This window comes from Micropterus salmoides, unplaced genomic scaffold, assembly GCF_014851395.1.
Source record: "Micropterus salmoides isolate LMB-PRFRI ecotype aquatic unplaced genomic scaffold, ASM1485139v1 Ms_hic_scaffold_6, whole genome shotgun sequence".
Lineage (NCBI taxonomy): Eukaryota > Metazoa > Chordata > Actinopteri > Centrarchiformes > Centrarchidae > Micropterus > Micropterus salmoides.
Genome location: NW_024044348.1, coordinates 26060424 through 26084569, shown reverse-complemented (window position 1 = coordinate 26084569; position 24146 = coordinate 26060424). Strand labels below are relative to the sequence as shown.

The window sequence follows — 24146 nt, the reverse complement described above, 5'->3', positions numbered from 1 at the left end:
CTTCTTGCTTTCTTTCCTTCTTGGTTTATTCATAAAATATCCAAAATAGTTGATATGATAAAAACAGTGAACATATGGGCATACAGCCAATCCAAAGCATTTGGAGAGTCAAACATGATCTGACAAAATGCAGACTCTACTACACTCCAGCTTACACCACCTTCATAGTAGAATGTATGAAAGTTTTGTGTATGTGAGCATCTTAGGTGAACATGGGACACCTGCAGGAAATAGAGAGTGAGCCAGATGATGACGATGCTGGGCGTGCAGGCATTAAGGGGGGGGGGGGGGGGGGGGGGGGGGGAGCAGTAGTGGTGCTGAATCAACAGTGACCAGTGTGCTTTGTCTTCATTATGATCCCAGTGGGGAGTCACAGAGATACGTGGATGCCACACACACACACACACACGGGTATGCACACCTGTCCCAGGGGAAACACTAAAATACTCCGCTCAGCACATCAGAAGAGTCATGTGGACACATACTTACTCATGTGTGCACACACACCCCAACTCCACACAGCCCATCTGTGTTAACAAAAGAAGGAAAGAAAGAAGGCTCTTCCTTTCTTTCTCTCTGTGGCCTGTCTCTAGAGGAACTCCCTATCTGTACATTTCCGACAAAACACAGTGAAACCAGATGACCAAAAATTAGCTGTACATATAAATGTGTTCCCAGTGTGTTATCGGATGTGGCTTCACACCCACACTCCTTAGCTGAGGTCACTACTGCACTTTATGGTGACCAACGGTTTCAACAAGAATAACTAAATGATTACTACTGTATTGGAATTATTACCTAAAATTATTAGTTATTAGAGTATTGTAACAAGTGTGAAGAGTGTAAGAATTTCAACCATAAATTGCTCTTTCAAACTTTTCTGTCTCAGAGATACTGTATACGCATGACTGTGCGTTGCTTTGTTAACTTTCTATATGTATTTAAATCAAAAAGATACAACACTATTGTGCTATTTGCCATGTAGAATCTGAAGTTCAAGCACATGAAATGTATTTTTACAAAGTCTGATATAATTCTAGGTTTAAATATTGTATAGAGATTTTTATTGAAGAGCAATGACCAGGGATGAATTTAAATCATTCCCTGGCAATTTAATGTCAGGAAATATGAATTTACTACTTTAAAGTGACATTGAACTATTTTTCACAAGAGAGAAAACACAAACAAATATTTTGTAAATATAATTGTGTAGACCAGTGGTTGTCAAACCCCTACTTTTATGGCCCCCTCGAGAAGCCGTAAAAAAGTTCATGCCCCCCCACCACATGTAAATGGATTGAATTTGTGTCAATCATTAACAACACTGGAGCAACAAACAAAAAGGGAGGAAAGTTGAATTTGATTAAAATAAAATAAATTATTCAGGCTAGCGTGTTGGCATCAGCAATTTGCACCACTGAGTTTAAAGTATCATCACCTGATCACCCAAAGTACCACCCACAACCCACTCCTTCCCATTCATCCCACTGCAATGACTGGACAGCTGAAAACATAATCTACTGTTATTAGTTTTGACACTCAGTCCTACATGCACTGATACAAGGTCCTGTTATATGATATGAGTTTTTGTTATAGCTTTAGAGTTTTTTTCTCTAATGTGCACAAAATGACACTGATTTCGGATTAAACATACAAGCTAAATATAAATATAATAGTTGTTTAGAAGGAATCAACATTTAATATTGTCCTATGTCTATCTATGTCAAATATGTGCAATAGTGTTCCTAGACCAACCTGCTTCGTACTGATGAGGTGGTGTAATCGGTGAGCTTGGTAGACATTGACTGCGTACTCTTTCACCATCTCCAGACAGTCTCTCTCTCTCTTCTGGAGTTCCTCAAGTTCATCCAGCTCCCTCCTACAGGGCACACACACACCATATACATATATGTTTGCACTTCAAAAATTCCATTTAATTAATTTACATGATGGGTTTTTGACAGGGATCAGTCAGATATAAATATAATAAATATGCACTGTACAATAAAAAAATTAACATTTAAAGGTTAAGTGTGTAAGTTTTAGTGGCATTTAGTGGTGAGAGCTGCAAATTGCACCCCCCCCTCCCCTATCCAAGCGAGTTGTGTAGCTAGGGTGCCTGAGACAGGAAAAGATGTCCTCTGTGAGAAAGCAGAGAGTTGCCAGTCAAGAAATGAGCAATCTTTAGATAGATATATTAAGAAATTATATTTACTTGATTATTCAGTAAAACCATATTTATTGTGAATATTCGTGTTACTTGTTCATTAAACAACAGTCACATCAAGAAATAAAGTGTTACATGATGTCTTATTCTCCTGTAATACATTATTTTACTGTACTGTAATCGTACTTTTTGTTACATCTTGGGAGGGTTGGCTCATCTGGACTAACATCATCAGAACATCTCAAAAACTATCACATCTAGTGCATCAAGTATGACCACTGACAGATAACAGGAAAATGTAAGCCTCACTGTTTCTGCACAGTCCATTATAAACCACATAATACGTGAATTTTACAAATGCATTGTCAGTTGAGGATCAAGGCTCCTCTTGTTTTGCTTAATTAATTAGATAAGCAATCTGCAAATCTTACCAAAATGTCTTTTTCAATTTTTTGAAAGTACTGACAGCCATAATTTCAGCTTGTGGTAAAACGGAGCAACGTTTTTAATGGGCATTTAGCATGTGAAAGTACAAATTACACATTTGTGTGCACAGTGGCAAAGTTTTTTTTAAGCAAATTCGGAAAGTATTCATTATTGGTCACTTGATAGGCACACGGTTATGTTGTGTCCCTATTAGCAGTAAAATAAATGTTACTGTGTTTTCCACATGTTTTCCACCAGGGCAGTATTCAACAGAATTTCAACAGAAATTTAGCTGCTGATCTGAGCTTCCATGCTGTTACCGTTTTATTGCCAATAATATTCATCAGCGGTTTGTCTCAGGAAGATAACGGCACATTTCTATCCATGTTGCAAAGCCATTACAGAGCGCTGTAGAATAACTACATTAAATTACAATCCAACAACATATTTTTTTCTACCAGGGCAGTAAAGGTTTAGCTGGCTGATCTGAGCTTTCATGCTGAAAGCTACTGATTTATTGCCAATTTGTGATCAGCTGATTGTCTCAACATAGCGCTGAAGAGAGTGTAACTATATGAAATTAATCCAACAACATACTTTACACCACAAGCCAAAGCACAGCGCTGGAGAATAAATACATGAAACTAATCCAACTAAATGTTTTTTCTACCAGAGCAGCAAAGGTTTAGCTGACTGATCGCTTACATGCGTAAGCTAAGGTTACCGTTTTATTGACGATTACAGATCAGCTGATTGTCTCGCTAATGTACCTGGAAAAGCCAAACCACAGACTGGAGAATAACAAGGCTACATGAAATTAATCCAACTACACATTTTACACCACTGACAGGAGAAACGTGTCACTTCTCTCAGTGATTATGGCCTGCTTCTAGCTAAAGCTATCAAACAACAGCTTTTATTTGCACCGCTAAAGTCCGACTAACTTAATTACCTGTCCAGCTGAAAACAGACAACTTCAGTTCCACTTTGAAAACATCTGTCCCACATCAAAGCCTTCGATCTGGGAAAATCCACACCTATTATGTCCGTGATTTTTTGCCATCATCTGTCTGTATCTGTCCCGACTACCTCTGGCTTCATCTTATTAAGATTCACATGCTGTCAGCTCGTGCTAAATAACAGGTGTGCGCCTTCATTTGTCCAAATGTCACTTCTCCTGCTACACTGCTGAAATTATACAAGCATAAGAACGCCGTTATGACGAAACGCGCTCTGTAGCGCTGTTTGTCTGTTGTCGGCTACGGTAGAAACATGACGACACAATACTGCAACATCCATGGAAGGGGGTGTCCGCAGTTATGTAGATATAAATGGCTCATTTATATATATATATAGTATGGATATTATTACATTTCTGTCAATAAATCCTCAGAAATATTACACACAAACCAAAGTTTATTCATCATTTTGCACCAACTTATAAGAAATAATTTCCAGTCTTCATAAGTAGTCTAATCAATCTAAATACAATAGTTTGTCTCACTAATGTATGTTTGCTGAATGACAATGACTGCCTGATTACTGCCACTACATTTTGTTTAATTTAACTCACTTCTTGAAACAATCATATCAGACTAATGATTTTGACAATACCTTCTCTAGAACAAATAGACCAGTAATGTTACACATTACCGAGACATTCTGACCATATATCTTAATATTATTTAAATGAAAGACTTGTGCACAAGGTAAAAAAGCAAGTACATTTGTGCACGTGTTAGTGTGTATTTGGAGCACAGTGCCGAATAGCTGACAGTTCCCTGGAGTGTCCTTCAGATGGATAAAAAACGTCCTAATGATAAAAGGGAGACTGGGACAGACATGGAAAGACAGAGGAGCTGTGGGAGAAAAACAAGAGAATGAGAGTGCTTGGACGGAAAAAAGCAAAGTGAGCAAGAGGCTATAAGTGGGAGGATGATGGATATATTTCATCACCGCAGCCAGGACAGGTCTGTGTGTGACATCTGTTAAGCGAAGCTGGCTAAATGGGATGCATTAAAAGCCCATACACAGCAATTTCATTCCGCAATCACGCAGCCTTATACTTACAAGGGGGTAATAACTTAAAAAGGGAATTGGAAACAATTACTAAAACACACATGCCAAGGAAATGTGAAAATACACACACACACACAGCTAAGAATAAAGCCATAGCTCTTCAACAATCCAACTTCTCTTTTTCTATCCCTTTTTTCTTTCCTTCTCTCTTGCTTCTTTCTCTACTCAACTTCTGTTTTGAATTACAAGCCTCCACAAAGGAACCGGAATATTCATAGTGTGTCTGTAATGTGAGGTTAACACATTCTGCGGGTACTGACATTTAAAAAGAAATCACAACACCGTTCCCGTTGCCTTTGCATTCTCATTCCTTCCTCAGCAGCACCAGATTAAATTACAAAATAAATGAAATATGCAGAGCACTGTGTGTGTGTGTGTGTGTGTGTGTGTGTGTGTGTGTGTGTGTGTGTGTGTTTGTGTGTGTGTGTGTGGCAAGAATGAGAGCAAGTCTAAATGTGTGTGTGTGTGTGTAATATTAAGCACAGTAATTTAAGACTGTGTATATGAATGTGCGGCTGTGTGTCTATATATGCTTGTGTGCGTGACTGTGTGGGTAAATATAGAGGTTGCTTGGCCCCTATTTATCCACCTGGCTAAAAGGGATATTACTTATTAATGTAAAATATAAAGTTCTGGTTTATGATGGGACAGTCTGGTTCCCAAACCAATGTGCACCAATTGTGCCTGTGTGTATTTACAGTATATGTGTGTATTGCTGTTTGTTTATGCATTAATACCACCTTAACAACTGACTGGCAATGTTTCTGGGGGTCGGGACCTGTTTTCATATGTCTATGTTGGTCTGAGCTGAGAATGTTTAAGCGTGGCTTTATGTGTGTGTGTGTCTGTGTGTGTGTGTGTGTGTGTGTGTGTGTGTGTGTGTATATCAGCAATATGTATGTGTGTCTCAATGTTCATACTATGTGTTCACACACTTTTGCTTATATTTGTGTCCATATGTGCGAGTGTGTGTGCATGTCAGGCTGAATGGGTGACCTTTGCTTCCTTGCCCCCAGATCCAGTGTTATTAATTGCTATGTAGTGGACAAAAGCCAAACAGATTTGTAACGGCTGAAGGCACCTCGATCTGTGTCGACCCAACCAGCCGCCACAACATACAACCCTCATTAGCCCTGTTCGGCACGCAGCACGTGCCCTGTGCTTGTGTGTGTGTGTGTGTTTGACTGAAAGAAAGAAAGAAAGAGTGTGGTAAAACACAGGATTGTAATTCTATTATATGTTTTGTTTTTTACATCTGGATAATTAACCTACACTGATGCCTTAGAAATCATCTTGGTATACCTTGACTTCTATATCTGAACAAAAGTGTATAGGTACAAAAAACAAACATTTGGTATTTTGTGAGTCATACTTTGGGTTACAACATTTTCATTCAAAATTTTACCATCCATCCATCCATCCATCATCAACCGCATATCCTGCGTACAGGGTCGCGGGGGGCTGGAGCCAATCCCAGCTGACATCGGGCGAAAGGTGGGGAACACCCTGGACAGGTCGCCAGTCCATCGCAGACAATTTTACTTACCATCAATTATATACTAAGAATACAGACAATATACTGATTGACCATATTGGTGAAATGTTGATAAAGTCATGGTTGTATCTCCCTTGAGTGAGAAGGTTGGAAAGCAAAATGTAAATTTGAGTCTATGTATATTCTTTTAAAAACACGTATTCCTACTACCACTGCCACTCAAACTTCTTTACTGTTTAAGCTCATTATTGTATTTTACACTTAACAGCTTTTTGAGTCTATGCTAAGTTAGACAAATCAAATGGGTATCTTCCACTATTACAGTCTTTTTATATAAAATACCCTATTTGTGTTGTAGGGGAAGCAGAGTAACAAAAAGAGGGAATTTACATTATATTTTTCAAAGGAAGGAGGACTGTCACCCATCTCTTACACTGCATGAGGAAGTGGTCTCTTCACTGCAAGTATGAGCAGGAGGAATGATTACAGCAAGCAAAACCTGTTTCAATGTACATGTAGTTATTGTTTTAAACACAATCCTGTCCTTTAAGGCATTGTGTTTACTGGAAGGGATATTTAGAGCTGATATAGTTTTCCTTGACAGTCAAGTAAAAATGTGTTACTTTTACTTTTTCATCATCTTCATTTCAAACATCTATGATTGTAATTTGATATATACATTTATATATTTAATATTTAAAGTTATTTTGCACAGTTTAGTATTACTTTATTATTGCGTGTACTCCATTATAATGATTATTGGCATATAATATGCCATATAATGCAGTGTGAGCACTCTGACTATACTTCTGATGGCTGCTGAACTGTTGGACAAGCTAATCAAGCACACATTTCAAATTATTGAAACTCTAACTGACATTTTCACCCTGGACTGTTAAGTTATTTAAATGGCTAATATCATATAACTAAATGTCTCACTTCTTCTTCTATTATTTACTCCATGGTTCACAACGGGGTGTCAAGGTCTGACGGGATATCAGAGACTGATGCATTGTGGGACAGCAGGCCACACCTGCGGTCATCCAGGCCAGCTAATTGGAAAGGTTCTAAATATTTAATGGAGGCTTGACCTGATTGGCTGTTTTAAATGCGCCAATTGAATGATTCAATAGCTGGCAAGGAGTGGGTAGTCAGCCAGTCAATTTAGACAGTGGCCGGCTCAATGTATTGAGCCTTCAACAACCTTATAACACAGCGTTTCCATTTAAATGACTGACTGATTGATTAACTAATTCACTAAAGTAGTAAAACTGATGCCAGTACGATTCCACTGTTGAAATGATCTCCAATGAATATTGCTAATATTCAAAACTTCATACATTTTACATACTTTCCTCCGATTGTTTTACTTTGAAAAGTTATTTCCTAAGAAGGCAGGGGGAGCACAGCACCCAGATTATACTTTAACACACACACACACACACACACACACACACACACACACACACACACACAGAATATACAAATCCAATCAGACTGAAGGAGTGAACTTGTCTCCACCCAAACTGGATCAGAAAGAGAGAGCAGCAAAAGAAAGACTGACGCATAGAAGCGGAGAGTGATCGTAGGGCAGGCGTGCAGGCAGGCCCGCGCACTCTCCACCATAGCAGCTCTCCTTTCATGAATGTCCTTGAAAGGGACACAAGAGAGGGAGGAATGAAGAAGGCTGGATTAAGGAGAGACAGGGAAAAAAGTAGATAGAGGAAGAGAGACAGCATGGCACAAAAAGAGAAGAATAAAAAATTACACTAGTGCTGCTCAGCCTAGCAATGAATTCTCGGTTGTTCTCTACGGGAGAAGTTAAAAGATTTTGCCATGTCGTTGCAACATCACAAGGAGAAGTATTTATCTGATTATGGCAGTAATAATTACCCAGCTGTTTATTGCAGATAGAGGAATAATTCATGCAGTCAACAGGCCGTGTTGGTGGTGGCAGCAATGACACCAGCACATTTAGTAAATATGCAAAGCGGACTTGCTCCGCTTGCCTAATTGCCCCCATCGTCCCACTGCATGCCCTTATTAAAACCAAGGAACTTTAAGTGTCTCCCTGACAAAGTGATAAATTGTTGGGGTATCAAGGAAAACTGTGGCAGAGTGGGGACTGCACTAGGGTCCTGACTTCATTAGGCTATGCAGAAGGAGAGGAAGGATGAATGAGGATGGACACTGAAGCACAGTAAACCGGTGGCAGAGAGAGAGGGAGAGAAAGATACAGAGCAAAACAGATTGAGAAAGAGAAGGGGAAAGGCAGAGATTGAGGGAGGGAGGCAGAGTGAGGGCAGGGGATAGAAGAGGGTAGTGTAAGTAGCGTGTATTAGCTGGATGCTGTACCTAATGAAATGACACGTGCGAGGGAGATCTGTCATGAGAGAGAAAGAGAGACTGAAACAAGAGTCAGAGAGAGAGAGAGAAGAGAGAGAGGTTCAGCAGTGTATGTATTACTCCTATATCATTACCATGCACAGCCGATCAGCCTGCACTAAATGGGGACCATTAGTCCAACTTTGAATAATTTATGCAGCAGGTTTGGACAGACAGACAGACTTACAAGAGGGAGGGAGCAGGTGGATTAAAAAGCGGACCTTTGCGGGGTGAGTGATCAAGCAGCGTGCGATCCAAGGGCTCAGCGGCTAACACAGAAAGGATATTTTAAATAAATGCCGGCACGGCGTTAATTGATCGTGACCCTGGCAGCACTAAATAAACATGTGATTAACTGGAGAGAGAGTGACCTCAACACCCCAAACCACTGTGAAGGAGGGGCTGTGTGTGTGTGTGTGTGTGTGTGTGTGTGTGTGTGTGTGTGTGTGTGTAAATGGGGATGTCACACAGTTGATAATGAAGCAGTAAAACCAAACCAGTAAAATGACATCACATCTTGTGCTCCTTGAATTTAGTTTTACAATAATCTTTCATTACTACATTTCTCTAATCTAGTCTAACTCTGCTCTTTGTGTTTAATTGTTTTAATATATACAAGAAGGTAAAAAAAGATCGGAAAACTGTGACCGCATAGTAATGTATGTAACCTTTGTTCTAATTACACTTACAAATATATTTTTGCTATGACTTCTGTAAGTTCATTCTATTTACTTTTTAGTCAAGTTTGATAAATCATAGCAGCATATTATATATATATATACATACATACATACACACACACACACACTTATATTGTGGCTAAGACCCCTGTTTTAGACAAAGCATAGTGGAAAAGAAAAAACAGTATGAGCAGGATTTTACCAGTTTTAAACATGTATTGTGTGAAAACACTTGACAAAGTCCTGTGTGTCTGTCTTTGTGTTATTATAATACTAAAGTGGTAACACTTCCTTAATGGACTTACACAGCCTAGCTCCCCCTACCTCTGAAAGGGGCAAGGAGTGTGGAGGAAAGGTGGAACGCTGGTGGGGAAGTGAGGGGGGGAAGTCAGTGATCCAAGGAGCACTTTAACAAATTTACATTTAATTTTAGCAGAAGCCTAAAGATATTTTGTGGTAAAATATATTAGCAACATTAAAAATGTGACTATTAGCTAAACGTGATGTTTTTTTTGTCAAAAATAAAAGATGGCGTATCTCTAGCAGTAAGCCCTGGAGCACAGGATGTTTTATTAATGCACGAGCTGCGGTTCAAATCAGAGGCTAATTTTTAATTTCTTCACATCGTTCACTTCTCTCGCTCTTAGCCTGGAGCACTTTAGAGGACTTCTCTCTCTCTCTCTCTCTCTCTCTCTCTCTTCTTTCCGCTCGTAGTCTCTCCGTCTCTTTCATTCCTTCACTTTTCCATTCCTGTCCCCATTCTACTTCTGAGGTAACAACTATGCAAGTACAGATCTTACAACACACTCTTTCCTCTCTCACACACAGATACATATATTTTAAGGTTATGGGCACACAAGCACACCTTTTAACCAACTGCCTTTACACTAATCTAATCAAATCAATTCATCTTGACTGACGAGTCCCTTTGCGGTTATGTAGTGGTCCCTGGGCAAAGATATGATTTACCACAATACGTAAAAGGGAAAATGGTACAAAAACATCAAAACAGCAAGACAGGGAGTGAGTGAGACATATGAGAGAAATGGGAAAAGACAGGAGAAGCAGTGAAGTATTGTAGTTAACATTTTTTACAAAAAGGGTACAGCTTGCTTACTTCTTGTTGCTGTCGTACTGTGCATTATGAAGAGCAGGCATTCATTCTATTGCAATGACGTCAAACTGTAATATACAGCACCATTTGTTTTGGATTTTTTTTTTACCTGACAAGTTCATTTTTCCTGGAGAGTGCTTCCAGATAGCTCTTGCGTGCGTAGAAATTATGAATATACTTTCTCACAAAGAATCCTCTCCATCTCCGCTGGATCTGTGATGGATTAGAGCATGACAGAGGTTTTCTTCAGAGGTTTGCCAACAACATGGGGAGATGAGGAAGCTGGGAAATATGGTAGTGTGGCAATTTGCTTAATTCTTAGCATATGAAAGAAATAATTAGCTTCACATAGCCATTATTTCAATGACTAATACCAAATAGGATTGCTCTTCACAGACAGTTAAGTAAAGCATTATGGCATGTTTTTTTTGTTTCTTTTGCTCTAGCAACATACAATATTAACACAAGTACCAGCATATCCAAGGAAGGATAAAATCAAGGGCAACTGGACTTGGTGGAGAACCTTGAAGACGTTTCGCCACTCATCCAAGGGGCTTCTTCAGGCCTTCTTCAAGCCACTAGGATGAGAGGCACAACGTCTTCAAGTATCTTTAACCAAGTCTAGCTGCCCTTGATTTTAACCTTCCTTGGACAACTATGACCTGGATGACTGAGAATCTTCACAGACAAGTACCAGCGTAATACTACATCACAGAGACAAAGACATTGCTATAGGTCCCATCATTGTATTTGCTGTCTAAATACAGTCTTGCCAAGCCTTTAGACATTACTTTAAACATAATAAAATAATGGTATTAGGATGATGGTATTAGCATATATGGGAGAACGCTTTAAACCATGTATGCACCAGCAGTTTTTTTACCCTGTAGTGATAGAGGAACAATCCAAGGGGGGACAAACAGCTGTCACACCTCCATACGTTTAACTGTATCAGTCCACATTGATTGTGGAGGCCGCAGATTAGCTAGCACACACACACCCACACACTCACCAGTGGACCATTTTAAAGCAAGGGGGCGGATGTCCTTCAGACTAATTAGGAGATTAAAACAATGGCAGGTAAAAGAATAATCACACTATGAGAAGAGGGGAGAGAGGAAAGGAGGAGAAGTGGAGGATGGGGAAAAACAACAAAGAGCAAAATAAGAATTAGCATTGATCTGCCAGTCAATAGATAATTTTAAATAAAGTAATTGCCGCCTCCCGAGTTCTTGCTGACCTTTGTTGACTAGTGCAATCGATGCTGTTGAATCTAATACAAATCCGAGGTGCGGCATGTAAACACTGGTTTCTATTATGGCCCTAATACATTATCCTCTGTTAGCTACCACGCCATGATAAAGACAACAGGAGGGGAGAGAAAAAAAAGAAAAGATTCTAAATTGATTCAAAGGAAGTGTCACAAGGGGATTCTCAGATGATTGTTTCTCCTTATTTTCCCCCATTCACTCTTTCTCTCTATTTACACATTGAATATTTCTTTGGTATAAGATGGTCTGCGAGTACAGGCCCTTCACTCTCTGTCTTGCCAATACTTTGCCGGAGAAATTTAATACTAACTTCACTGCTGTTTAAAATTATTATTTATTCATTTTAAGCCCGAGAAAATTATTTACAAAGTTACATAAATTTAATAAAACATTTTATTATAATACATTCATATTTAACACACTATAGCTTGGGGTGTGTTTGTACTTTGATAAGATAAGATGAATCAAGGATGTCACTTTTTGTTGAAAAGTGGTGGGGACATAAGGGTTCAGATTAGGGGTGTGACGATACACTTAGCTCACATACACAATTCACAATATTGGGTTCACGAGAACAAGATAAGAAGATATTTTAACACCTTCTGATGAAGATTCAATGCTGAAATATATTTAAATGGGGGTCTGGGGGTCCCCTAGAAAATCTTGAGCACTAAACACTTAATTTCCTGCATTCTGGAGACATTTTCTGCACAAATTTATGGTAGAATTGTCTTTATTTAAATAAAGTGATTCAGATTTTTTTTGCGTAAACTTTTTTGAACAATGCACATTTGTTTCTTTTATCTTTAAATTGCATTTTCTTATTTAAGAAAACATGCAATGCAAATAAACCTTTCTCAAAGTATTTTTATTTGTTTTTTTTTAACATTTCTTGTTGCAAGCCATTTTTCAGAACATATTTAACAAATGCTTTAAAAAAAGTGATGGAGACATGTCCCCAGTATCCACAGCATAAATGACACCTATGAAATGAATCCAATATTTGTGCACTAAGAACTCTTAAGGGGTGAAATCAAAAATACAAACAAATTGTAGGTAATGTAATATAATATGCCAATTGCTTCAGTGATTATTCATCCTGTTCTGTTTTTCTAAAGCATCTAAAGGCTGTTTGAAATATAGTATTATATAGTATTGGCTTGAAAGCAGCGGGGATAAGGAGTTGGGCTCCAGTTTGTTTTTCCTTCGTTCCCGTGATCGGCGCATCTGGGTGATGTAAGTTTATTGTGCGTTAGTTTGATGTTTCCATTCACATAACGTTGGCCTACAACAGCGGCGCAACGCTGACACACAGACCCGTCCTCGTCTCATACACACTTGTCTCTCCGTTGCTGTTGTATCATTCACTGACCAGTAACCTTCAGTGGGTCTTCCAGCTCTGCTGTTCCATTAGCGCTCGAAATTTAATACTTTGGTAATGAAATTTACTTACTTTTAAGACCCCGGGGGTACCCTGAGGGGGCATTATTAAAAAAAAACGAGATATTTCACAGTATCCTTTCATTATTCATAACAAGTTTGAACCTTTTTATGTGTTACAAATTTGTGTCTGCATTTGCCCAATGATATTTCTTTAGGAGAAGTGGGCAGTACACAGTGCAGCGCTCAGGGAGGCCAAAGCCTTGGTCAAGGACAGTGGCAGGAGTGTTCCTAAAACCTTCATGTATGTCTTATGTGGTGGGAGAAAAGTGAAGCACCAAGAGAAAACCCAGACAAGCACACAGAATAAAATGCACTCTGCACAGAAGAGCCTCATTTGGCCCTTGTGGGTTTTCAAACCCAGTACTTTCTTGAATTCCTAACCACAGAGCCACTTGGATGCCCTGTTCACATATATTTCATTTTCCATTAAAATTCCTATTGCTTCCTTTCGGAAACTGTGGTTATTTTATATGGGTAAAAAAGGTCTCTTTTCTCTAACTTCAGAAGCTCCTGCTCTGCTCTACATGCAGACATCAAGACCCCTAACGTTAAAGTACCTGGGTCAAACACTACCCCAGAATCTATTATTTCTCTTATTATGTGACATTTATTGAAATGACAGGGTGGTCAACTTCAAATTTGTTTGGGTTTCTATTAAGTGTAAAACTTGAAGCCCTCAATTTCCAAGCTTTTCCACCAATATGAAAATTTTGCAGTCATCTCTGTCCAGCTGGATAGTGACACACCCTCTTCAATAAACACAAGTGGATCTTTTGTAGGCCTATAAAACACTTTAATGGTTTAGGCAGAGTGAAACTGTTAGCCAAAAGAGTAGGCTATATGGAATTGTAAAAATATAGGGTTTCTGTGCAATATCCTTGTGTAAAAGTGCCAGAACATCAGTCACAGCCATGGTGGTGTGATTTATGAGTTGAGCATTAGTAGCTGCTGAGGGGAGAAAGGGAACTTTTGATGGGCATGAGCGCTGAGGAAAAATCCAAAATATATACAGCATATATAAATGCATTCCTAAAAATTGTTTTTTCTTTTGTTTATTATACCTGATTTTAATAGGCCTAAATTACGTATGCAATTGAATTGTGCTGGAATGTCAACAATATGCCACATCAAAAGTAGGGAAAAAACACTGCATTATAAGATTTAAAAAGTTGCTATGATGGACAGTCATTGCGATGAAGTGGTGAGATGAAGTGCTTACAGGCTGCAATTCATGGGGCCTCCCATTCACAGCAGACACACAGAGAAACAGAGTGTCCCCCCACCACGACGCTCCATTTGCTAAAACAAGACACTGTGGTGATATTTACCCTGACCGCCATCTCCTCGTAGAAATTCATCTTCATGATAAAATATGCCGCCTGTGAACACAAAGGAAAAGATGGCGTTACATCTTGTCTCCCAGCCCTCTGATCTGTCCACAGCAGGCGTCAAAGATAAAGAGCTCTTTATACATAATACATTGCACAGAGGCAGCACAGATAGGGCCACTGTAGAGGGGAAGGAAGGGGGCAGAAAAGGAGGGAAGGAAAGCAAGAAAGACAAGAGGAACAAGAGGAAAATGTCAGTAGGATGGAGAGAGAAAGGGAGAGAGGAAAGAGAGAGAGCAAGAGAGAGTGGTTAGCGGGGCTTTGTATCAAGGGGAGGACGGTACTCTCTTAATACACCAACGCAGACAAGGGCCAAGAAAATCTATGGTAGTCAAGCAGCGAGCTAATGGAGATGTATGACGGCCAAACGCTCTCCTCTGGATTTCATAATCAATGACAGCACTGCCAGAAGTGACAAACAAAAGGCCAGAGAATATTCAGCGGCGCACTCAACGAGCCGTCGCACACCAAACATGCCGGCCGACCACTGGGGGCACATTTCAGGAGCAAACTGGAGAGTCGGCAATAAAAGGGGATTCATATCTCAGCACGTCTATTTTAATAACGACACGGCGGAGGGAAAGGGGAAGGAAGACAAAGACTTGAAAGGAGGTTGTAAATTCAGCTTGATGTTTTGAGATGAAGCTTTGTGCACGTCACATTACACATGATAAGGTCCACAAGAGTGAGAGAGAAAAAGACAGAGAGAAGGAGTGAGAGAGAGAGAGGGGAAAAAAATAGAATCTCTCAGGGCTGATTTAAAATAGTGCACTGTGGTGATTTTGAGTGATTCTAATTAGTACTCGTCTGTTTCCAAATGAGACCAAACAGCCTCTTTTTAGCCCATATGTGTGTTATGACACATCCTTCATCGTTTATTTCAACACCCCTCAACCCCACCCCCACCATCCACCCCCCTCCACCCCACCCCTCCTCCATTTCTTGAACGCCTCCCAAACGGTGGCTGGCAGTTATGCTTTAGCAAACAGTCAATTTACAGGCATGATAAATAGCTTGTTGTGATACGTTTACAAAACTCAATCCAGGGGAAAATTATACGTGAGAGCACTGGGTATTGGATCCGGTATCAACAATCTGTTCAATTAAGAAGCAGTTGGAGGCAATATGCTGAAAATGGAGCCTTGTTTTACTAAAGCACATACATACACACACACACACACACACACCCCACACACACAGACCATGCGCACAAACTCCTCTACTCTTTCCTTGTTTCTATTCCTCTCCACAGTCTTTCCACGCATATCCCAGGAGTTGTGATATAGATGAAATTCCTTATCATACTGCATCATATTCCTAAGTGCTAATTTCCCAATGTGTAATGAGTGAATTATATCTCTTAAGGTCAGACGCAGGGACTCAGGAATATAGCAATTGAATTCTAATGCATGCTATCATAACATAATCAATATATCTATAGCTGTTCCAGGCGCTGGCTTACCTTCACCATTTGTCTGAAACGTGCCCTTGCTGTGAAGCCCCGCCATATCTTCTGTATAATGATTGCCTTCTTGTGCAGATGGCTGTATAAAAAAAAGTCATTTTGAGGACAGGGTTGGATAGGTTTTAGTAGTTGAAATGAAGCAAAACACTGAAAAAAGTTATTCCGATACATATGGAAGGAAATTAAATTGTGGATTTCTTTGTTTGATCTTTAGGTAGTCGGTTTATGCTCAGAAATTTTCTAATTGAATACAAGAAATCTAAAACCTAAAAAGCAAGAACATTAAAACCTTCTAGAAATATGAGGGAGCTTTAAATAAAAAAAAAACTAAAAGCTAAAAGAATTGCATTCCTGTATGTAATGCATTTTTTATTAATTTAATCACAAAACTCTCTAAAGCCACTACTGCTATAATAAACTATAATCTCTGTTTTTTTAAAACAATAAAGACAAGAGTGGGTTTTTTTTCTGCATACAAAATGTTGTTTTGTAAAGGACTTCAATTAAAAGGTCAGGGAAACATTATGCTTACAAACACACTCTCTCACGAAGACACACACACAGAACATTTCTGCTCCTCCAGGCTTTTCGATCATGTCTGATGAGCCTTTCACCCCCTTTAGTCAGCAGCACACATTTGTATTCATCTTCAAACATACTCTAAATGCAAGTCCACTGTGATTCTCTGCCTCCAATGAGGCCATCAATTTCCAAAAGGCCATTCATATGCCTAGAAAATCAATGCTTATAGTGGGGATAGCACAACCCCGGAGTTGCACTTAGGCAGCTAAAATTGTTGCTAATTATCCACTTAATGCATTGATCAATTAACTAAAGTAATCTGAATTAACCTACTGTCTGGAAGTTTGTCTGCTGACCCTGCAGAATGGTGCTGGGGTCACAGTATAGGAACAAGCACGGAGATAGAGACATTTATTTCTCTGTGTGTGAGAAAGAGCACAGAGTGCAAGCCACATTTATTCCTGGAGGCCATTTGCAAAGCTCTAGAAGTGGGATAATTATGAGAGTGAGCTAGTATCAGGGTTTCCCTTGAAATTAACTCTTAGAATGCTGCCTGAATGTTTTTCAACCCCTGAAGGAAAATTCAAACCTCAAATTGGTATATAAAATATTAAGACGTGTATGCTTTTATGCCTATGGCATATGAAGGAGTAAAAAACGTCTATTTTTCTGGTTTACAGACTCAAATTGGACTCACCACACATACACATTATACCTGAGATACGCCCGCACCTTGCAGGCTCTGAACCAGCTCTGAATCCGGGTGGCTGCCTGGTTTTCCTTCTGTCTGTTCTCCTCAGCTTGACTAACACAGACACATAAAAATAACACTGTAGGCATAAACTTACTGTAGCTTCAATATCTCACTGTGATATATATATATATACACACACACACACACACACCATATAACCAGGTAAACAATACCTATCTGTACTTTACGTACACAAAGCACTGTCTTTGCTAATAACACGACAAACATCTCAGTTGTCTGCACTAACACCGTTTTTTGCAACTAGCAACGGCTGTTTGCTGGTAAGTATGGAGTCAGTGATAGTTAACTCTAAGCACAAACACGGTGCTAGTTAAGTTAGCCAGTATAACTAACAAAAGCATGACACGAGCGTTAGATGACGTCTCGAGTCACGTTAGCTAGCTAATTGGTGTAAGTTTGGTTTTGACTGCCATGCGCCACAATGGTGGTTCATATCTGAATATTATACTATGATACTACCTATTACACTATTACCTGTTTCTGTGGAAGAATTCCCTTTGAAACTCTTCGACCTCACTTTTTATTTTCAGCACCTCCGCCATGTCTACTCGGGCCAGAGTTTACCTGTTGTCTTGACAACACCCTGTTTCCCAAGGTGGTGGAGATGCGTTCAAAGCAGCTAGAAAGTAGGATTTCTGTTCTCAACCCAGTGAATAGTGCTAACCCCACTCTATAGTCTAACAAAAAAGACGCATTTAAAAACAGTTGATGTCCAAGTGTCCATGACATTATTTGTGAGGTTAATTTTGGGGGATGATTTTGTTTTAATCATTTGGAGTGTTTGTACATGATAAAGCACCTCTCCTGTACCCTTTAGATTTCACTTTCTGTCTAAATGTATAATCCTGTTGTAAGTGGGGGGAAAATATGATATAGCATTAGGCCTACACATTTCTGTTAAGAGTTTAATAAACAATGAGTAATTGTTAACTGCCATGTTTTTATTTTGTTGCCATTAAAGTTTATATTAACATATATTCTTGTGGCCTAAACAAATTTTTATGGGATGAAAGTATGATCTAGAAAAAGCCTTATTTACCATTTGCTAGTCTCCATAATAAATTATAAACACCAAAATTCCTTTGGTGTCCTTACTAGTTCAGATGCACTTACTGAAATACACCACATGCCATCTTGTTTATTTCTTCCTCTGCTTCTTCCTCCACCTTATCTACTGTAGTAACTCAGAAATACAGTGTAAATAATATAAGAATGGGAGGGGGAAAAATCCCAGAGAAGACATTAATAAAATGCCTGCTCTCTGGATGCAGATTGTGGATCTGAGTATTGATCTGCCAGCTGCCTCACTACTTCCATCCATATTCCTGCTTTCCTGACGTTATCACCCTTCATCAGTTATCAGTTTATTTCTCCCCACGCTTCCATCCTCATTTCCCCTCCTCGTCACTCCTCCACTGCTCTTCAGCCATATTCACCTGTCAAAATGATCACCTCAGCAGGGTGGGTGTGTGTATGTGTGTGCACTTGTGTATCTGTGCGAGGAAAGATATCTGTCTGGCCAGTGGTCAGAAGAAAAGACTGTCTGTATTATAAATTACTCCTTTGAGACTGGCAAATGACAAATAAAAAAGTGAAAGTGAATGTGTGTGTGTGTGTGTGTGTGTGTGTGTGTGTGTGTGTGTGTATCCATCTCCATGTCTTTCATGTCTGTGCACTAGCATTCCTACTTCTCTGTGAGCCAGGCTGTGTTCTTGTTTAAGTATATTTTTCTGTCTCTCTGTCTTTCTCGCAGGCCAATTTGCTGTCTGAGGGCCACCACAGTGGTGAAGAGCAGTAGGCAGACGTCCTAGGTAGAGTTATGGCTGGAGGGGCGAACCCATGGTGGCTCAGCCCATCCATCGAGGAGCGGCAGGAGGGCGGCCACCCTGGTAATTACCGGAGAAATGTTGTTGTGACAAGAAGGTATGAACAGCGCATGTGAGTGAGAGAGACAGAGAGGTTTTTAGGGAAGTGTTGTTTTTGACAAGACTGTAAGGACGGCTGGAAGCCATTCGTCCTGCCACAACACTGATTAGGTGTCACCAGCAGTGTATCTGTGAGAGAACCACACAACAAGGAGAGAGAGAGCACTTCATAAAAAGACATGCTGTTTACACACTGTCTAATGACCCACTTCTAGACCCAGCTGACCACCATCTTCTCCACGTCCCTCTACTCCTGTAATAAACTCTTCCATCAAGTTCCTCCCCTTTCAGCTCTTTGGATATCTCCCCCTTTTGTGCCTCCTCACCTTCCTTTTTCTTTCCCCATCCTCTCTCCCTTCTCAATCAAAACATTTTTGTTGCTCAGCGAGGCAACCATTCCTTATCCAGGATTAACCATGTAGACATCTCTCTCTCTTTCTCTCTCTGTCTCTCGCTCCATCTCTCCATACGGGGCATGTCATTTAACATGCCTCCAGTCACCTCTCACAGTCAGGAAGCTCATCCAACCAGTCATTCTCCATGCCCATTGTTCCTAAATGAGGGCCATATGCGCTGTGGCCAGCGCTGGTCATAAAGACACACACATACACACCAGTTCCCAGTGTCTATGGGTGAATGTGTATGTGAGATTGTCACACATTGCTCTGCAGAGTGCGTGTGTATGAATCATTATTGTGTGTGTCAGTGTATGTGGGCTTGTCTGTGTGTTTCTCTCGGTGTTTCTGTGTGTGTGTGTGTGTGTGTGTTCCTGTAGCCACAGTAGGGTGCAGCTGATGGAATGTGTGTTTCTCGGCAGGACCAGTTCGGCCATTATTATTAAACATCTGTCCGCAGCACATTAATTCCCCCACTCTGACGCATCCCTCTCTGCCCAGGGATCACTTAATTGAAAACCATAATGACTCTTTCTTCTCTTCCCTCTCACACTAAGCAAAGTGAAGCTGGAAAATATATTTTAGACAAAAAAGGAGTTTTCTCTCAGCCATTATCAAATCATTCTACCTTCTATTGTCATATTTTTAAACAGCCTGATACACTTAAGGTAACACACAACATCTTGATTTTGTCTAAACCAAAGAAATTATGCTGATTGTATTTCCTGAAACATTCCACTAATTAACCAAGTTAATGTGTTGAATTGTGTGGATTTGTTGGTCTATTAGTCTCTATGCAGTTTAAATAAAAAGAAGAAATTAAATGTAAAATAACAAAGTGAAAAATTGTGATTAGTTGGCATAAGATTAATGATGAAATTGTCTTTGAGGATCAATTATATTGAAGCCTAGCACCAAAAACATGTTCAGCTCACATGTATGACTGTATGATGGATGATTGTACGTTATTTTGGTCCAGGCCAGCCTAGAGCATCAGCAAACAAGGAAAAAGATACAGCCTGCAAAGCTTATTTTTAGTTTTTTGGTATAGCTTACTTTCAGTTGGCACCCGGTGCAAACTATAGATCAGCATTTAACAATGTCCAGATCCAAATGTTTGCAAAGATCCAAACATTGTACTGGCTCTGATTTTAATGACAATACAGTATGCCAAATTTATGCCAATTCAAATTCCTATCCCAAAAACTAAATGTATATATATACTGGGGATGTGGCTAGTTGTGCCCTTTTTAAATAGGTGGAAGGTGTTAATTTAACTCTCAATATTCCTATAATATAACTCTCATTCCCATAGCCCACTACAGTTAAAAGCAAGCTATGTGAATCATTAGATAACTACAAATATTCAGAATAAACTTTGTTTTAAACTTTAGCACAAGGATGAATACAAAGTGAGTTTAGCATTTAATAAACTACTAAGCTCAAAGTTTTATTGAAGCTTCTTCATAGGATAATTCAGGGTATTTTCACTCTAGGCCTTATTTTTGCAGTTTTTGTCATCAAGACAATTAAAATTCCCTGTCACACCCACAAGGCTAATTCTGTAACATGATTAAATATTAAAGATTCTATAATGTGATTAAAGCACTTTGAGCTGATCTCATCTGTGTGACACTAAAATGTTGATGAAGTTATGGAGGGGAGCGTCAAACTTAAAGCTCACCTAGGACCTGAAAAGGCCAGAGGCTGGCCCTTGCCTTCTTAGCAAAACTATATTTGCTACCTGGGACTGCTGTTACTTTTTACAGTGGCAATGCTTTTAAACCAATTTGAATGTCTTTTTCCCTCTCCATCCCATCCCCTCCCTCCAACATTTCCTCATTCCCCATCCTAATATCCTACTAATGGATAAAAACTATGATTGTGCCGGTAGAGGAGAAATATCATACCTTTATTAGCTCACCTATACCCGCAGAGAGAGGCAGAGAGAGAGAGAGAGAGAAGTAATGAATTGAGCATTGTGTAAAATAGTTTAATGCAGGGGTGGTTCATCATTATTTGTGGCGGATTGCGTGCAGACAGGGGTGATCCATTAGTGTGGTCGTTTCCATCTGTGTATATGTGTCTCAGTGTGTGTGTGTGTGTGTGTGTGTGTGTGTGTGTGTGTGTATGTCCCACCCAGAAGGACATTCGCTGCTGCCGGCCCCACTGTCACAATGAGAGATTCATCACCACACACACACGCGCGGTCTACAGTACACATGTGGCATTATTGTTCCATCATTACTCCTCTCGTTCTTCTTTTCAACAATTTGTCATTTTGCTGTCTGTGTTGACACACACACACACACACACAGATTAAAATGGCAGCATGCTTTCTCCGCAGACCGTCAGGGTCACAATTACAAACATTAAATTGGATTTTAAAAAATCTAAATGTAGTGATGCCAAAATACAAATAATTATTAAATGAATGGGGCGGCAGTAGCTGAGTCTGTTAGGACTTGGCTTGGAAACTGGTGGGTTGCCGGATCAAGTCCAGCACCACCCATGCCAAAGGCCTTACAATGGCAGCCCACTGCTCTTAAAGGACGGGTTAAATGCAGAGAACAAATATCCCCTTCTCTTCACATTGAACATGTTTGTTGTTAATTGCTAATCGTTGTTGTTTTATATTTTTATATTGTCATTTTATATATGTATGTACACAGTATTCTCTTCTGTTGCAATACGTCTGCACAACACAAACCGAAGTAATGCATTATTTTTCTCTATTATTTTATTATTCTTATATAACTTGCATTTGTTTGTTCCATATTTGTATTTCTGCATCTATTTATGTAAATTTTATGTTTGTCTATGTGTAGCACAGCAAATTCCTCGTATGTGTAAAACACTACTTGGCAAAGCTTCTTCTGATTCTGATTCTGATATAGCATTACAAAACTTTTGCTGTAGTTCGGTTTCAACTAAATTATTCAAATGTCTATTGGCATCATATGAGCAATTATATATCCTTGTAACTTTTACATTTCTGACCACAACTTTTCTTTCTTTCTTTCAAAAAATCCAAACCATCACAAATTGTATCACACTTGTCACACTTATATCTTATCAGTATCGTTTTTTGTCCCTCAAATGAATGCAAAATTAAGAAAAGTGCATATCAATCCAGAAACAAAGGCTTAGTAAATGTGGCTGCAAGAGTTTCTTCATCATATCTTTGTATTTATTACACGTTTTATAGAAAGGAGGGAAAAACAGAACAGAACAGCAATCAAAGAGGAAAAAAAGAGTAAAGATAAGGATGGACGTTTTTAGTTGCATTATTGCCACATCTGATGGCCAGTCCTTCTGCCCCCACACATCCACACCCACAATCATATTCTCCTTTCAAAATAAAGCCCTCAGTAGTTTAATAGAATGAAGGTTTTTTTTTTTTTTTTTTTTTTTTGGGACTCAATATTGGAGAGGGAAAATAAATCATCCAGTGCATACTCTGATCATGGCAGGGTGTAGGCATGCATCTGAGGATTCTCCATCTTCTCTCTCTCTGTATCACTTCACTTGCACTTCACTTGTTCTTTTCATCTCCCCCTACCCACTATTTCGCTATTACACTCATCTCTCTTGTTCTGATTTGCATCTGTCTTTTGCTTGCTCTGTCTGGTTTGCATTGCTTGCTAGCTTCTAGCCCGGGCTTTTTAACATTTCTGTTTCTCTCTTCTTTTCCTCTGTTTCTTTGACATTAACCTTACACTTAGAATTATCCCCCCTCCTTCATCTTCTTCTTAATCTATTTCTTTAATGCTGCACCCATCTGTCACTTCAAGCACAAATGACACATAACATTTCATGTTAGCAGTGATGGCAACAACCTCTTTGACTGTAGGTACGCGTGACCTGAAAATTTCCATGTGGGAACTGTAGGATCACCCAGCTTTCCAGATCCACTAACAATAATAAATTCATGCCACTGAAATCAACCAATTGTTCTGATCTCTTTTTGTTTTCCAGTTGTGCTCCAGGAATGGTCCTGGAGCTCCAGGAATGGTCCTGGAGCACAACTTTTCATATATCTCCAAAGTTGTTTTTACATTTATGACATTCTGAACACGCACACTCTATTGCATCTGTGTGAAGTATAACAAACCGTTAGCACGCCTGTGTCTGTGTGTATGTCCTGTCACCACAGGAGCTAGTGTATTTCTTTTTCCCAGCTAATTGGTTGGACCATGAGAGAGGCAGGCTGGAGAGGTGGCCAGACCTGACAGTAAGTGTGTGAGCGTGTGTGTGTCAGATGTCCTCTGGCATGCCTCGGGGAGCTAATCATAACCACACTGCAGAGATTAATGAAGTCAAGAGCAATCATCCCTGACACACAAACAGGGACACACACACTCAAGTGCATGCACACACACAGGAATATATAGGGGCTCTGTTTCAGATACATTGGACCTTGTTTAGTTGAGGCAGTGACATGTGGAGTGACTGAATGATTAATTGAATCTCTTCTCGTGTGAACATCTGTACCTACATATGTTGTTATTAATGTTTCCTTTTCATGCTTGCTTAAATGTACAATGTGTAAGATTTGGACAGAAATTTAGTTTCAAACATTAAAAAATTAGAATTATAACCAGAATGTGAAGTAT

At 39.5% G+C, this 24146-nt stretch overlaps 1 protein-coding gene across 5 annotated transcripts in view; it reads right to left on the bottom strand.

The window, feature by feature from the left end:
* The window catches only part of spata17 (spermatogenesis associated 17), a 44794-nt gene extending 26829 nt beyond the window's left edge, over positions 1 to 17965 (bottom strand). Inside the window, exons 1-6 of one of the 5 annotated variants that reach the window (XM_038702183.1) lie at positions 17685 to 17965; positions 17133 to 17240; positions 15911 to 15992; positions 14389 to 14439; positions 10456 to 10559; positions 1756 to 1879 (exon numbers count right to left, since the gene is read on the bottom strand). In XM_038702183.1, the coding sequence (XP_038558111.1) occupies positions 1756 to 1879; positions 10456 to 10559; positions 14389 to 14439; positions 15911 to 15992; positions 17133 to 17240; positions 17685 to 17752 (537 nt within the window). In that variant the 5' untranslated portion in view covers positions 17753 to 17965. The remainder of the gene's footprint in view (positions 1 to 1755; positions 1880 to 10455; positions 10560 to 14388; positions 14440 to 15910; positions 15993 to 17132; positions 17241 to 17684) is intronic. The other 4 variants (XM_038702187.1, XM_038702184.1, XM_038702185.1 and 1 more) reach the window with 4 other exon arrangements.
* Positions 17966 to 24146: the final 6181 nt, after the last annotated feature.